Raw genomic sequence first — 15,501 nt, 5'->3', positions numbered from 1 at the left:
TTGGATTATCTTTCCTGTTCACTACAGGCTCTTTGAGAGGACCAGGGAAGGTGGTCACTGAGCATGTAGTTCAGGAACATAGACACCCCAACCTAAAATATCAGACAGCCATAACACAAAGAGAAACACCTCCTGTGTAGAAGTAGTTTGTTGATAGTACTCAATCTAAAGCTAGGAGGAAATTAAGAGAAGAAAGGTAGCTTTGGATCATTCAAAGTCAGGAAATAAGGAAGAATTTCGATTCTTCAGAAAGTATTAAACCTCAGATAAAGGTGGAAATAGCATTAAAAGTGAGAAATACTGTGCCCTGGAAAAAATACTCCAAAATAACAGCTTATTTAAACATTTATTTAAACCCAAATCACAGTATAGGAAGCACTTCCACTTAATTGTAATTTCCTGTATTTTTTTGTGTGTATAAGATTCAAATAGTGAAAATGTATACTAATAGCTATTGATGCTTCTATTTCTCCTTGAAAAGAAGGGCTCTCAAGATCTCTTAATGAACCAGAAATTTGTGAATCTTCTGGAATTACTCAGGTGCTTAGAAGTTTCTCAGTGGATGTGATCTTTCCTTATTGCTTTCTTCTTCTCATTTTATTTTTAGTTAAAAATATTAACTAGCCCCAGGGAAGTGTTCCTGGTAGCAACCTTCACCAAGAAAACTTGTGCTGGGAATCCTCCTGCATTCCCAGTCTGTATTTCCCCAAACAAAATTCAATATGTAAGAGAAATTTAAGAGACACACGTCTCACCCTTGCAATCTTAAAATTTCAATTCCTGCAGAAAACATAGTGCCATGGTTTCAATTTTTAAAATCAGTAAGAGCCACAGAGAGTGTGAAAGTGTGCAGATAAGGAAGGTAGAGATCTAAATACCAGGACTAAGAAGAAAACGCTCTGCACTGAGGCAGGGATTAAGAAGGTTCTGAGCACTGGAACATTCGTGGACACAGAACGCAAGGGAAGATGAATATGAACAGTGGGGTGATTTAGACAATGAATTGCCACAGTAAGAACACCACTGCCAAACCTTCAGATTTAGAGGCTGTGGTGAAAATTAAACCAGTGGCAATTTTCAACGTTTGTAGCATCTGCGCCCAAACAGTTCAGCACCAAGAGCCTGGACAGCACCACAGGCTCTGCTCCTAGTCTCATCCATCAATCTACTCAGAAGACAGACTGTCAACACAGCCCAGACTCATTAGATATTTACTGAAAATCCTCTAAGACTTTACTTTAAAACACGAAACGACTTCCACATTTAGTTGCCTATCCGGAAAAACATACGCAAGGAATTAGGAGATCTAAATAAAAATTATTAATAGGAGAGCTTGATGGTGCTTAATTCTAGAGACCAGAGTTGTCATTGGTGGGGGTTGAGTAAAATGTAAAAAGAAGCAGGAACACAGTAAAAACACGACTTCACCATCCTCTAAATTCTAGGAGTTCTTTGCTTGTCTTTGTGAAATGAATGAAATCGAAAACCATCAAAATAATTGGACTTCTTAAAAATTGGATTGTGTGAGTGAAAGGTGTTTATCAGAAGCTGATGACTCCGGATCTTATCATCCTGGAGGACAGCACAGAATAGTTAATATGTTCCTTGAGGGACTAGGATGCTGACGTCTTTTACTGATACCGGATCATTACGTGACTGGGAAAAAAGGAAGTCATATCATGAATAAAAATCGGAGTGCAACAGTGCAACCAAAATATTCTGTACTTGAAGGCAATTGCAGACAGATGTTGACAAAGAGGTGTCTCCTGAAACCACATTCGGACAGCTTTTTTTGTTAACTGCATATATAAATACGAGCAGAAGGCCAGTCACCTCTGTCAGCAGCAGCAGAAGCAGCATCTTCAGACTCAGCCTGAGACCTCGGAGCAGAGAAGGTGCCTCCGACTCCCGACTCCCGACTTGCAAGCTACCAGATCGTCTCCCACAGAGGCCGGCAGCTCCGGCCTTCTCCCTTCCCACCCTCCCTTTCTTCCTTGACTTTCCCTCTTTTCTTACCCATTAGCTTTTTCTCCCGGTGGACTTAAAGTCCACTCTGCTCCCCCTCCCTTTGGCTGCTCGCCCACTCTGTCTTCTACATCTCTCTCCTCGCCCACTTCCTTCGGTGTCACGCTCCCTCCTAGTTTTGTGCGTCTACAAAGTTTTGAGCGGAATTTTAGCTTCGGCAAACAAGTCCCCCCAGCTCCTCCAGCTAATTCCCGCGACTTCTCTCCAGACACCAGCTCCAGACAGTGACTGATGCCTCTCTGGTTGTGATTCCAGCGCAGAAACTCGAAGGAGCCCTTTGCCCGCCGTCCTATTTAGTCAACTCTTTCCTAGCCGCGGTAAGAGTCTAATAGTAAGGGGAGTGTGTGTGTGTGTGTGTGTGTGTGTGTGTGTGTGTGTGTGTGTGTGTGTGTTGAGATTTTTAGTATACTAACCAATTGATTTACTACAGGCTTCCTCCCTGTGCTGTCAGCAGCATCAGTGTATGAGTTAGCCTTCTTTAGTTCAAGGTCTGGTTAGTTGCTGGGTGCTGGGCAAACACATAGCTATTTTTTTTTCCGAACTATACCAAGAGAAAAGTGGCTGGACGCCCCGGAGTGGCTAAGTGGTGTTTAACACAGCGAGCCACAGTTTCACTGGCTCCCCAGCTCCCAGGAGTTTCTTGGGGTTAGAAGGTGGAAAGCCAGGAGCAATCTCACTCACTTCTCACTCACTGCGTGCCCTCTTTCCTTTCCTGCGCAGAATGACCATGTGTAGCGGAGCAAGGTTGGCCCTGTTGGTCTACGGGATAATAATGCATAACAGCATCTCCTGTTCACCTGCCGCCGGACTCAGCTTCCCTGGGATCAGGTAGGTGCTACCTTAATATAAGTTAGATCTTTCCTTCGCCAGACACCCCCTTTGGTCGCCTCCTTGCAGATCTGCTAAGCATCGCTTCCTGGGCGCCCAGGCATTTCTACAGCCTTTGGTTACGTGGACCCGTTTGGGTCCCTAGCTCAGAGAGGCTCTAGTAAAGCCAGACTCCCTCGTTACTCACCAGTGGAGCCCAGCGACTCGGGTAAACGGAGCGAGTTTCCTATCCTTGTAGAAATATCCCCTCGGCTAACTTGTACAAAAGAAGGTAACAGGATGCGCCCCCCTCCCCGCTTAGCTTCTTTTACCTATTCTTTGAATAAGTTGGAAAACTTCAGTTCCCAGATCAAAGACCAGGGGGGCTGAGAGTGAGGCTCTCCCCACTTTGCTTTGTTACTGCCTAGTCTGGACTATTGGGGCGGGGTCTCTAGCTCCTCCGCCCTTCCTGTTGTCTCATTCGAATTCTTTCCCAGTCAAAGAGCTCTCTTTTAAATGTACCCTGTTTCAACTGGAATTTGAGCCCTAAAACACCTTGGGGTGGGGGGTATTGGTCAGACTTGAGAGACAGAATAACACAAGGAGACAGCAGAGGAGGGGGAAGAAACGGATGCGAAGGAGGGAGAGAATGCCAGCAGGCAGGAGGGGTTGGGAGGACAGCCTAGCTCACTCGAGGATGCAGAAAACCTGGCTTTTGTCTTGGCTTCTGATTCTAATCGTGAGACGCTGCCTAGGTTCTCTTTCGCAGCTCCAGAACCCCTCACCCGTATGCGGGACAGTGGAAATGCGTGGGGCCGCGTAGCGTGGGTGCGGGGTGGCACTCAGGGAAGCCAGGATTGCGCTGCTTTGAGCTGACTCTTGGAGCCCCGCCCAAGAATCTCTGCCTTAGGGGGTATCTGACCATTGGTGTTTTTGCAGACAGAAATCCTAGATTCTGTAACTGGATTCAAGCATGTGGGCGCAGGTCAGAGCAGGGGTGGCAAGAAAGTCTGCCACCTGGGCTGGGGGCATCCCCGCGGCGGCTGGTTATGCTGGTGCAGAGGAGCTCATCTGGCCTCTCCTGGGAGGGCGGAAAGACACGCAAGGGGCCGGCCCAAGAACAACTGAACCCTGGCTAGAGACTGTTATTTGTCCCGGTTGCATTCCGAGTACTCCTGGAGCCCAAAGCCACCCGACTTTGCATTTTCGTCCTCTTCTGCCGGTCCTTTGTCCCGCAGAGAGGCGATTTGTGAGGAAACTGTGAGGTCGTTGGACACCCACGGAATGCCAGTCCAAGTCGAACCCTTTCCTTGCACTCTGGGGTTGAGATGGTATCCAGCCTCCCCGCCATTGCTAACAGATAGCAGGAACTCTTTGTTTAATGGACTCAAAAGCTCTTCTTTCACCTCCAGCTATTCTCAAAGTTCCGTGTGCCTAGCACTTTTCCTGGGTGATAGGCTCTGGAGCGCTCTGCCACACCACAGAATGAGCCAAACTAGCTAAGTTTAGGGGCATCTATTATTCATGTTCCTAGCAGATCCTCTCCAGCCCAAAATAGATGCTGGAGGTTCTCCGTGACCTACATCTGCGCGGGGAAGGGCTCCCCTGGGCTCCGCAGCTCGGATGGGGGTGGCTGCTGCTGGAATCGTCCTCCCGCATCCTACCTATCCACCTATCCCTTCCATTCTGCCCTGGGTCTCCCAGTCTCGACTCATATCATTTCTTAGGATCTTTGTCCTGCGAGCTAAATGTTACTTAGGGAAGCTTGGGGAGTCAGGTGGGGAGAGAGCAGGTGTTTTCCTTAGCGGGTTGTTGGGGTCTACATGGTTGTCCAGAGGCCCTGGAGGAGATTGTTGTTTCTCCTGAGGAGATGGGAGCGAATTTCCTTGTGGTCCTTGCAGTAGGAACTGCTGCGGGTGTAGTTCCCTTACCTTGTCCCTGGGACCGTTCTGGAAGAAAGGACAATTCTCCGAGGGACACCATAACGAAGAAGGAAAATCAGTGGTACCTTCTTGGGACTTGGCAGAACTGGGAAGTGACTTTTAATAACCCTCCTTTTGGCTATCCCGCAGACCAGAAGAAGAGGCTTACGATCAGGACGGAAACCCGCTGCAAGACTTCTACGACTGGGACCCTCCGGGCGCAGGGAGCCCCGCCTCCGCGCTGCGTGACGCCTACGCCCTTTACTACCCAGCCGACAGGAGGTACAACCAGCCCGGCTTTCGCCTATGGCTTGGGCCTAACCTGACAGAAGGGACCCGGTAGGGGCTCTAAAAGTAATGCCCTTTCTACTAAAAGAAGGGTCCTCGAGCGAGCCTCCCTTCCCACGAGAGCCACAGAAAATTAGCAGACAGATCCCTGTGGAACCCAGGCCGCACCTCGGAGTGAAAACTCTGAGGCCAGAGAGGTGTCAGTGAGTGTGTGACTGTAGATGGGGAGCTTTCGTGCCACCTAAATCCCATCTTAGATTCACCCCTGGGGAACTTCCCCAAGTTACTCCCAGGTCCCGTTTCACAAGCGCTTGTTGGGTTATTCTCCTGAAAAGCCCAGCAGTGGGAGCCTTGGCTGTCATTTGAAAGGCCGAGGCAGTGAGTGACCCACGTCGCATTCTTTGTTTCCCCATTAGAGATGTCGCCCACGAAATCCTTAAGGAAGCCTACCGCAAAGTCTTGGACCAGCTGTCCGCCAGGAAGTACCTGCAGTCCATGGTGGCCAGGGACATGGGGTAAGAGTTTGTGAAAGAGTTAACCTTCGAGTGATGCACGCGCCGTGGCGGGTGCCGGTGTCGAAAGCGCATGGGGAGGGCGGGGCAGCTTTTACGTTTTTTTGCGCGCCCATGCGCCTGAGGGTGTGTCTGCGTCCTGGCAACGAGGTGGATACCACGAGCCTTGGGCGGAGTTCTAAAAACTGGGCGTTTAAATTTGTCCTGAGAGCCGGAGAGAAGGTGAAAGAGAAAGAGGGCAGGAAAATTGGGGGGTTGGACCCTTGTTGAATGAGAACTAAGTCAAATCAGATAACCTCCTTTCCAGGTTCGTGGGAGAGTTTGCCATAATTGAGGGAAGGAGCACTATGTTTACCTAAAAGGCAAGCCGAAGGAACGAAGTCCCCAAATTTGTATACTTAAAGAAACATTTTTATTTTATTTTATTCTATTTTTTGCTTACGCCAGACAAGCCCAGAGCTAAGGTTTTGCGTGAAGCCTGTGTCAGCAGAAGGCAACATTTTAATAAAGCCCAAGGGGAAGCTGATTACATTTTAACCATGAATAATTCATGCGTTGAAATATATTGTCTACAGTCTGTCGCCTTATATCACTATCGCGTTTTTCAACTTAACACGCGCAGAGAGAGGCGGTCCCATGTTTGCCTAGATCTGCAGAATCTATTGACCTGGTAGGAGCCCACAGGCTTTTAGGGACCCTTGTATGTCGGGTGGTGCAAAGGCACAAGTCCGGACAATTTAGCTAGAGTCATGGATAGTGTAATTTTGAGAAGCAATGTTTGGAGAAAAACTTGAAGAGCGCGGATTCTACGGACGCCACGGGGAGCTTCAGAAAGATCTAGAAAAATCTGAAAGATCTAGTGCCAGGAAACTGAGTGGGAAAGAGGGACTCCGGGATCTCCGTCATAATATTCCTGCCAGCTGGTGTGGGGCCAAGGAGGGCTGTCGGGGGATGCTAGGAATCCTGCCCTCTCCCTGCGGGCTCTCGCGTGGGGGTGGGGCCCACTTGTTTTCCCTCACCAATTCAATGTGTCTCCCGCCCCGCCCCCTCTCTCCGCCCCTTCTCCTTGCAGCGAGAACCTCGCCGCCGCCGCGGTGGACGACCGCGCACCCCTTACCAAACGCCACTCGGACGGCATCTTCACAGACAGCTATAGCCGCTACCGAAAACAAATGGCTGTCAAGAAATACTTGGCGGCCGTGCTAGGGAAAAGGTATAAACAGAGGGTTAAAAACAAAGGACGCCGAATAGCGTACTTGTAGCGATGAGTTGCCAGCTACCGTGTGTATAAAATGAAAAGTCGTTTTCCAAATTGACTGACCAGTCATCACTCATGTGTTCTTTCCAAACATGTATTTATGTATCAAGTAAAGCCATTAAATGACTATTTTGATAATAATATTGTTTTTCTTTTTACGAAGCACTAGAGAATGCACAGATATACTTTGTGGACCAATTATTGATATATATTATAAGTATATATATTAAGAATATATATAAGTTAACAGAGAGCAATTCATAAGCGTGCACAAGGATTGAAAATTCGCCTGAGCTGTTTATGTTTTTATATAAAATGAATAGAGAAAATAGACAACCATTGTTTTGAATATTACTCCTATTTTTGTAAACTGGAATTAAAGGATAGTATTTTTATCCACAACCGGCTTGAAGATACCAATAATGGCCATTTGTACAAAAAAAATGATGCCCTGCTCCAGGAGAATTCTGAGGTAATGACTTGGGAAATTGCTGAAGGGCTTTCTTTCCTTGTGAGTCTCTGGGGCAGGCTGCTTGAACCCCAGCCTAACTAACTCAAGTGGGCATTGTCCCACTGGTTGCGGGGCAATTCCAACACTTTCATTTTCTTTGATTATACTTTTATGTGTATCTGTCTCTCCTCAGAGTCCCAGCCCATAAGGAAATTCTAATTACCGAACAGCTCGATCCAAATTGTGCTTCTCCCCAAAATTCATGTCATTCCCTGGGAGAAGAGTCGAGGAACTGTACAGAAGAGACCAGCTTGGAGAGAAAGCGCTCTTTTTTGTACTTCCTGATTCTTCAGGGAACTGACTATCCTAAAGCTAGGGCAATTGGAACAAAGTGAAAGATATAGAGAGGACTGGAAGGGGCAGAGCATGGGGTGTGGAGGAGGACCCTGTAGAGGGACTGATTTGAGAGTTGCCTCAGGTCTGAGAATCTGGGGGCAAGTCTAGTCCCTCTGCAGGTTCCACTGCCTGACAGACCAGGTGCTGGTGTTGGAATGAATGAATGCAAAGTACAATGTGTTTTTCTCCAGTGCTGTCCATGCTTTTCATGTTGTGAAATGGCCAGGATCCTCCCCTTTGAACACTGCTCTGCAGAAGCCACCCCTATTCTTTGTGGTTTTTCTGGAGAACCTCCTTCCTACCCTTGCCCTCCTGCATTGTTTAAGAATCTCGTATGCCATTTTCCACTCACTTATCTTAAATTTGTGAATGCTAGTTATTTTTTGTTGTTGTTTGATGCAAGCAGTTACTGTGAAGTTTAGGAACCCCTGTTTAGCTACCACAGAGTGAGTATGCACTAAATATGAACCTTTTGTTTCTTGTTTATTGAGTTTGTAGGTAAAATGTATTTTTCTATATTATGGCTTATTGCTTAGTAAAATTTATTTCATAAAACCAATCTTTGTCATATTAGAATGTGTAGTGTTCCAATGCTGCTCAGTCTGACTAACTGATAAATCATTTAAACCCCATCTTCACATGTATGAGTACTATCTTATATTTGTGGTGGAAGGAGGTCCCACACCCCACCCTTGTATCCTGTCTTGGCTAAAAAAAAGCATGTCTGTTTCTTGTCAATTTCTTGAACATATATGGAGTAATCTTTATAAACAAAAGAACCGTCACCCACCAACCAGATCAAGCAGCAACAATTCAGCCAGCCTCCCAAATTTTAGGCACAATTTTTCAAAAAAACAAAAACAAAAACAAAAAAACAACAAAAAACAAAACAAAAAACAAGAAAAAAAACCCATTAGTTTGTAAAGTTTAAGGAACTTTTCCTTTTTCCTGTACAGATTTGATTAGTATGAAGTCAGGCATCTAAGAGAAAAAAACTGTATTTGCATTCCCAGGCGGGTGGATGGATGCTGCCCCAGATCACATTGCAAACAGAGAAAGCAAGCAGGCATTCGATTTCAGCCTGTGTCCAGCTACAGGATCAATTTTTAATCCTGCAGTCTCCTCAGGCAATGTGACCTGGGATGCAGTTTGCAGCTTTAGTGCCTTTCTTTGCCTTTTAAATCGCCACGAATCACAGATGGCTATTTAGTGGCCCTACAATGCTGCAACACATCGGCTTGCGTTTTAGTCTTAATTATTTGTTTCTTGGATAATTGTTTGTGTCAGCTGTTAGTGGTGAAACAGGGCTCTAGTGAACCTTTTATTTATGAAGTCTAACTTAGTGTTCACGTGGCTAGTGGCAAGCATTTTACAGTGATCACCCAATTTAATCTTTTGTATACTTTTTAGAAATGCCAAGAGCCTTACTAAACTGGAGCAGATTTATGATATAGTGATGATATAGGTAGATGTTAGTCTTGAAGCTCTTATTTTGTGTGCAACTGATTATACAAACATATTAACCAAGCATTATTACACACATAATATCTATAACTAGGACTTTGATAACTGTTATATAAAGTGTGTAAAATTTGTATGAATAAATTTTTGTAAACAATCCACCTTGGTCTAATGTTTGGAGAAAAAAACACATTCAGGAAATAATCATTTTAAAATCTTTTAAAGTATTATATTTCATTAACAACCATAAGATTTTTTTTCATGTCTGGAATATATATCAACCTAATCATTCATGCACATCATAACTGTACTCTTAACATCTGCTTGATGGGGTACTGGACTCAACTAAAAGCTTAAAAAAGCTGCTCAGATGGAGAAGACTAAGAAGACACTAAACTCATAAATAGACAAGAACGTTAGAACATTTGTAACCTACACAGTGAGATCAGGATCTGTCTGCTGGTGTGTACATACATGGCTTAGTATTTAGAAAGTTCCAGGCAATGGTGGCACATCATATTGCAGTGTTAGGTATGCTTACAAAGTAACTATTTAACTTTTTAAAAAGTACCTGTGTATTAACTAGGCCTTGACAAAATTTTGTATAAAATGACTTAAATAATCAGTTTGGGAATTGTAGAATGTGTTCAGAGATATACAAAGTTATCGATCACTAAAATGCTTTCAATAGAAGGGTCAACGACATGATTAATCAAAGAGTTAACAAGAGTTTTAAAATAAAATGTACTTTGAAGCCTAAGAGAAACACATAAGGTTATTTGTGGATAATATACATTATTAGTTTAAATTAGTAATATTTAAAGAAAGCTTTTGTATGAAAACTCCATATATTTCTCAGTATACTTTTGTTATTCTTGTCTATTTCTAGGTTAAAAAATGCTTCGAGAATCACTAACAATCATAACCAGTCACATGGCAGAATGTAGATTAGTATAAATGGGTTGTTATTAGCTAGTTAGGCCTAAGTATTTGTAAATATATTTTGAGTCTGAGTCATTACTCTAGGAGCTTGGGGCTGGGAGGAAAATAGCATGTTACAAGTGGGCTCAATTAATGTCAACAAATGTCACAATAGTATTTAAAGACTAGTAAAATTTCAAATTATTTGTAGAGCATAGCTAGCATTTTAGAATTATACATGAGGAGCCCAGATCTAGAAAGTAAATATATGTAGAAAATAAGAAAAGAATATAGTATAGTTATTTTATATCAGATTTTATCAGGTAAGGAGATTTCTTTCCCCTTCATTGTAATTTTACTCCTGCTATATCACAGTGCAGTGAATGAAAAAATGGAAAGAGAAAATTTATTTGGTCGAGGACTAATGCAATGACTTGTTAAAGAAATAAGGAAAAACCCTAGACTTGGCTGACATCAAGTGAAGTTCTGATATGTAATTTCACTTGGTGTATTTTTAAATATGGGATAGATTAAGTTACAGGCCTTGTTAGGAAGACTTGAGGTAGTTGAGTTTTCAAGGGTCTAAAATATCTGCATTATTGCTAATTGCTTACTGGGAACAGTGAGATTCAATAGAACACACATTAAACACCTGATATGGGCCAGCATGCTGGTCAAAGAGTTTGACTGACATCTGATTGTGCTTTTCTGTGACAATATCAGTTTGAGGTCTTGTTAGTGATGCAAATTCTAGCTTTACACCAGAAACAGTGAGTCTACATTTAAAAAATGTTACATTGATGTACACTAAATTTGAGACCACTTGCATTTAGAATTTGATGACAAAATAGATACATATATATATTAAAATTAGTTTCATATTAAACAAGCATCAGGTTATGCTCCTTGCAGCCAGTAATTATTAAAAATTCCCCTGCCCCAGAGTCGGCATTAGGTTCTTGGACAAGTATACTATTTCTTTTAAGTCATTACGGCTACTAGTTAGCTTTATGACATGTGTATTCTGGTTGCCCTCACTCCCGATCCCCAGTTACAGGTAGTTCCAGAAGGAAAATGATTTTCTAAATAGAGTCCCAGAACATTCAATTACATGGTTAGAAGATCAGTGCTATACTAGAGAGCCTGGGTAACTAGCTGGCACTAATTATGGGGACCAAGAAGTCAAATTTCAATTGTGTTACATCTCAGTTTGGTTTTAAGGATTTTAATCTTCTGAACTATTCACAAAGTTACTTCACCTGAAAGCTTCACTATGGCATCAGTCCACTCTTCACAGCTGTATAGCATCAGAAACTAGGACCAAGCTAGCAGTCTTTTATTCTCATCCCCATGAAAGAAGCATACCCATTCCCTTTGCGGCTGCCCTTGCCCCTTTGATCAGTTTTAGCTTTTTTTTATATACTGTCCTTCTAATAAGCTGTTACCGAATGGCCACCACTTACACAGGATTCAAGGTTGTTTGAGTTACTTTTCTGTTACATTTTCCTTTGTGAGCTCCTTTCACATGAGACTTTTCTTTCTACAATAACACACAGGTATAAAAATAGTTATATACATCAAATACTTATCATAACAAATATTTATTTTAGAACAATTCTTTGTTATATATATATTTCTTACTATTTATAATAGATGAAAGGAAAATTTGCATACTAATGAGCTGGGTGGGCTTATTTTTACATAAAGAATTGAATCTTGACTGAATATTTGATACTGCAGAATATCTCTGACCTTTAACAGAGTTGACAATTTATAGCCATTAGTACTGAAATGTTGTTTGCATAAATACATATAAAATGTCTGAAGTATGTTTAGGATCATTTCAGCTATTTCTGGAAATTACTGAGCCAAAATTTATTTATTGATTTTTAAAAATAATTTATTTAATTTTATTTTATGTGTATTGGGGTGAAAATGTCAGATTCTCTGGAACTGGAGTTACAGACAATTGTAGCTGCTATGTGGGTGCTGGGAATTGAGCTTGGGTCCTCTGGAAGGGCAGCCAGTGCTCTTAACTACTGAGCCTTCTACTGAACACTTACTAGTTTTTAAAAAATAAAACTCAAGTCAACAACTTCACCAGTAAGTTTTAACATAAAACTCAATACAGTCTAAAGATTAACTTGGTACCTGTTGAGGCACAAGTAGGAAATAATAAAATTATTTGTTTCCACAATTAAACTATTATGCTCATAAAAAACAAAACCCCTTTTTATGTATAGTAATGACACTGAGTTCATAACATAAAATGGTCTTGAGTCTGAGATAAAGTCTTTCAGGTAGTATTTATTGGCATTGTATGGTCTGACAGTACATGTAGTACAAAGAATAAATGTGTGTTCAGATCAAAGGTTGCTGTGAAGTCATGTGAAATGCTTATGATTCATTATGCATATTGTGTATATGCATATGTTTGAATTACCGTTTTTGCTTTTTTTAAAATTTTATTTTATGGAAACCTTTCCCTGTTTCCAGATCTTTTCCTGACAACACTTAGTTACATGACCCAATCTTAGCAGGATAGTTTAACAGTCTTTGAAATGAGAATGTGTTGTTCTCCATTCCAGCAATCTCTCTTTTACTGAAATAATTCCTCTGTCTGTTCAATATCAATAATCTGTAAGGCCAAGGACGCAAGTCCCCTCCCATGCTGGTTTAAATATGCTTGGTCCAGGGAGTGGCACTCCTAGGAGGTGTGGCCTTGTTGAAGTAGGCATGGCCTTGTTGGAGGAAGTATGTCATTGTGGGAGTGGTCAAAGAGAGCTTCCTCCTAGCCTCTGAGATTAGCAGTCTTCTCTTAGAGGCCTTCAAATTAAGATAAGCAGATTAAACAGAATTATCAGCTCCTTCTCCAGCACCATGTCTGTCTGGATGGTGCCATGCTTCCTACCAGGTTGTTAATGGACTGAACCTCTGAACCTGTAAGTCAGCCCCAATTAAATGTTGTCCTTTGTAGGAGTTACCTTGGTCATAGTGCATCTTCACAGCAGTGGAAATCATAACAACGACACCTTCCTTCCTCTGCTCATCCTTCATTTGCCTCTACCTCTCTTGTTGGCCTTAGACACAAAATCCCCTGCCTACACATCCAAGTAAGCATGCGGCACCTCATCAGACCCCAAGTTCCTCTTTTCTAGGAAGTTCCACCAGCCTCCCAGAGTTATCTTCATCTGCACTTGAGACTGTTCACATCTGCACGATTTTCTTGTGCCCTTTCTTTTTAATTTGGCACTTCTGTTCATCAATGTACTCTGCCTGCCCCACTCTTTTTTTTTTTTTTTCTTTTTTTCTTTTTTTCGGAGCTGGGGACCGAACCCAGGGTCTTGCGCTTCCTAGGCAAGCACTCTACCACTGAGCTAAATCCCCAACCCCCTGCCCCACTCTTTTAAAAAGTATTTTTGTAAGTTGATGGCCTGTTCCTAGCTAGACAGTCTCTTGGAGTGTATATGGCTGACATGTTGTACTTTGCTGCCTTTTAAGAGGTCATCTGGTAAACTTCAGGGACATACATAAGAAATATTTTTCTTGAAAGAATAAATTAACCGGAAAATTTGCAGAATTCTCCATGACTTTTTCTAATTCTAAAAGTCGAGCTGAAGTGAAATTAACTTATAAATTTATTTTCATTAGAATTCTGATTCAATCTACCTTTAGGAAAAGCTACATAGAGAAGAAGACAAATCAATTAGGTATGTTTCTGCCATAGGATAAAATGATCTTTGTATTAACTTAGAGGCAAAAGGCTGAAGCACACAGGCTTTTATTTTATCATTCTGATAAAGAAAAAGATTGCATTTTCACACTGAAGCAGATTCATCCGATGTCACAAGATAGTAATACTTTCCTATGTAAAACTAAATAAAGGAAAAGAGATATATTGAGATGCAGACAGGAAAATGGACTATTCTCAAATTAATAGTTAGCATAATAATTATCTCTGACTGCCAGAGAAACTTCTCTGTCAACTGGAATGTAATTTAAAACGTGATTTGATAGATAGGAAGATGGAAATTATATTACATATTTTTCCACCAACAGTTTAGAATTCTAGCAGGTGACACCATCTAGTTTAAGTTATATCCTTGCTGAGTGTTTCAGAACTCTAACTCAGGGTTATTCCTTATGCATCATGATTCCTTTTTGCTTAAATACTCTGAATTTTGCTTGGTTAACAACACTTTCTTCATGCAGGGCAGGACATGGGTTTCTGGGATGATAATTGTATTCCCTACTAACAAGTCATACTTTCTTATTTAGGATAGTGGAATTAGAGAGGACTCCCCCCAACCCCCCAGTCATTGTTAGAGTGTTCAAATGCCTCATTGATGGCACTGGAAACTCCCTACCCAGTGTAGTCCTTAATGAAATCATTACTCACACATTTAGTTGTCCTCATGGTTGTTGTCACTATTCCCTCCCTTAGTATTCAGTCTATGCACTTCTGAGTTTCTTCATGTAGCAGGTCATTAGCTCTCAGGGATTCTTTTCATCCCCGTTCCTTCATAACCTCACACCCAGCATAATCATGTTGGCTAAACTCAGGTTTACTTTTCATAGATATGACCTAAACTTGATTGTCCAATTGTTGTATAGCAAGCAAAGTCTTTGAAAGTTCTTCCAAGTTCTTTTAGATCACCCTAAAGAAATCCTTCAGAGACTTGAGTTGGAAGCTTGATAAAATGAGCATTGGTCACCTGCATGTTCTAGAAAGTTCTATTACTGTGATTAGTGTAGGATCAATTTTTAACAAGATATTTCAGAAGATATTAGAGTAGAAAAACTTTGATAAGCATCATTTTCCAGATCCCTGGCTGTTCCCTGGGGACAATAATCTAGGCAGTGTAGCAATGCTAATATGCCTGCTTAGGGGTAAGTTCTTCAGGTAGAGACTAAGCCCAAAGGCATTCCAATTATTTTTAATTTCCATCTACAATGTCCTAAACACCTAATTACTTTGCATTATATAGGATTACAAAAACCCATTTTTAAAAAAAACAATCTACTTGTGTTTAACTTTCTGACATTTTACATTTTCTATTTTGGTCTATTGAACAGAGATTATCTAATAATAGTGCATACTGTTTTACAGCAGATTTCTAGAAACATTTTCTTTTTTTAAAAAAGACATTTATTCAGCGTCATGATCAGACTTTTACATTTAGCAATCAACAGCATGGGTGAAAAAGGTCTACAGTAAAACCCTTCGTTGGAATACTTTACACTCTCCACAGAACAGAAACTAAAATAACCTGTTATACAATTAGTCACAGATACAGTCCTGGAGGTTTTGCCCACACACATGAGTATTGTCTAAAACATGTCTTCTTTGTAGCAGCTAGGCCTGCCACCACTGTGCTTGGCTGAGTTCACAAATCTGTCATAACCTGTAGCTTTCCTCTCCCTTCTCTGTCTCTCCTCTCCTGCTAAGCTTGGTTTCCT

At 41.8% G+C, this 15,501-nt stretch overlaps 1 protein-coding gene across 3 annotated transcripts; it reads left to right on the top strand.

The window, feature by feature from the left end:
* The first annotated feature begins 1,641 nt into the window (after window positions 1-1,641).
* On the top strand, window positions 1,642-9,277 carry Adcyap1 (adenylate cyclase activating polypeptide 1). 3 transcript variants are annotated; one of them, XM_032913030.1, is made up of 6 exons: window positions 1,642-1,895; window positions 2,281-2,342; window positions 2,746-2,853; window positions 4,905-5,036; window positions 5,459-5,557; window positions 6,627-9,277. In XM_032913030.1, exons 3-6 carry the CDS (start codon window positions 2,747-2,749, stop codon window positions 6,814-6,816), a joined length of 528 nt encoding a protein of 175 aa, XP_032768921.1. In that variant the 5' UTR covers window positions 1,642-1,895; window positions 2,281-2,342; window position 2,746; the 3' UTR covers window positions 6,817-9,277. The 3 variants fall into 3 exon arrangements, with proteins under 3 accessions (XP_032768921.1, XP_032768920.1, XP_032768922.1); XM_032913029.1 differs by having other exon boundaries at window positions 2,234-2,342; XM_032913031.1 differs by lacking the exons at window positions 1,642-1,895; window positions 2,281-2,342; window positions 2,746-2,853 and adding an exon at window positions 3,084-4,609.
* Window positions 9,278-15,501: the final 6,224 nt, after the last annotated feature.

Source organism: Rattus rattus, chromosome 9, assembly GCF_011064425.1.
Source record: "Rattus rattus isolate New Zealand chromosome 9, Rrattus_CSIRO_v1, whole genome shotgun sequence".
Lineage (NCBI taxonomy): Eukaryota > Metazoa > Chordata > Mammalia > Rodentia > Muridae > Rattus > Rattus rattus.
Note: the sequence above shows the minus strand (reverse complement) of the source record. Positions and strands in the feature narration are given on the sequence as shown.

What these genes read in the sequence shown, in the direction of transcription:
- Adcyap1 (XM_032913030.1), top strand. Translation starts at nt 2,747, where the DNA reads ATGACCATGTGTAGCGGAGCAAGGTTGGCCCTGTTGGTCTACGGGATA. An exon ending in TACTACCCAGCCGACAGGAG is followed by an intron (nt 5,037 to 5,458) that starts GTACAACCAGCC and finishes TTTCCCCATTAG; the next exon opens with AGATGTCGCCCACGAAATCC. An exon ending in ATGGTGGCCAGGGACATGGG is followed by an intron (nt 5,558 to 6,626) that starts GTAAGAGTTTGT and finishes TTCTCCTTGCAG; the next exon opens with CGAGAACCTCGCCGCCGCCG.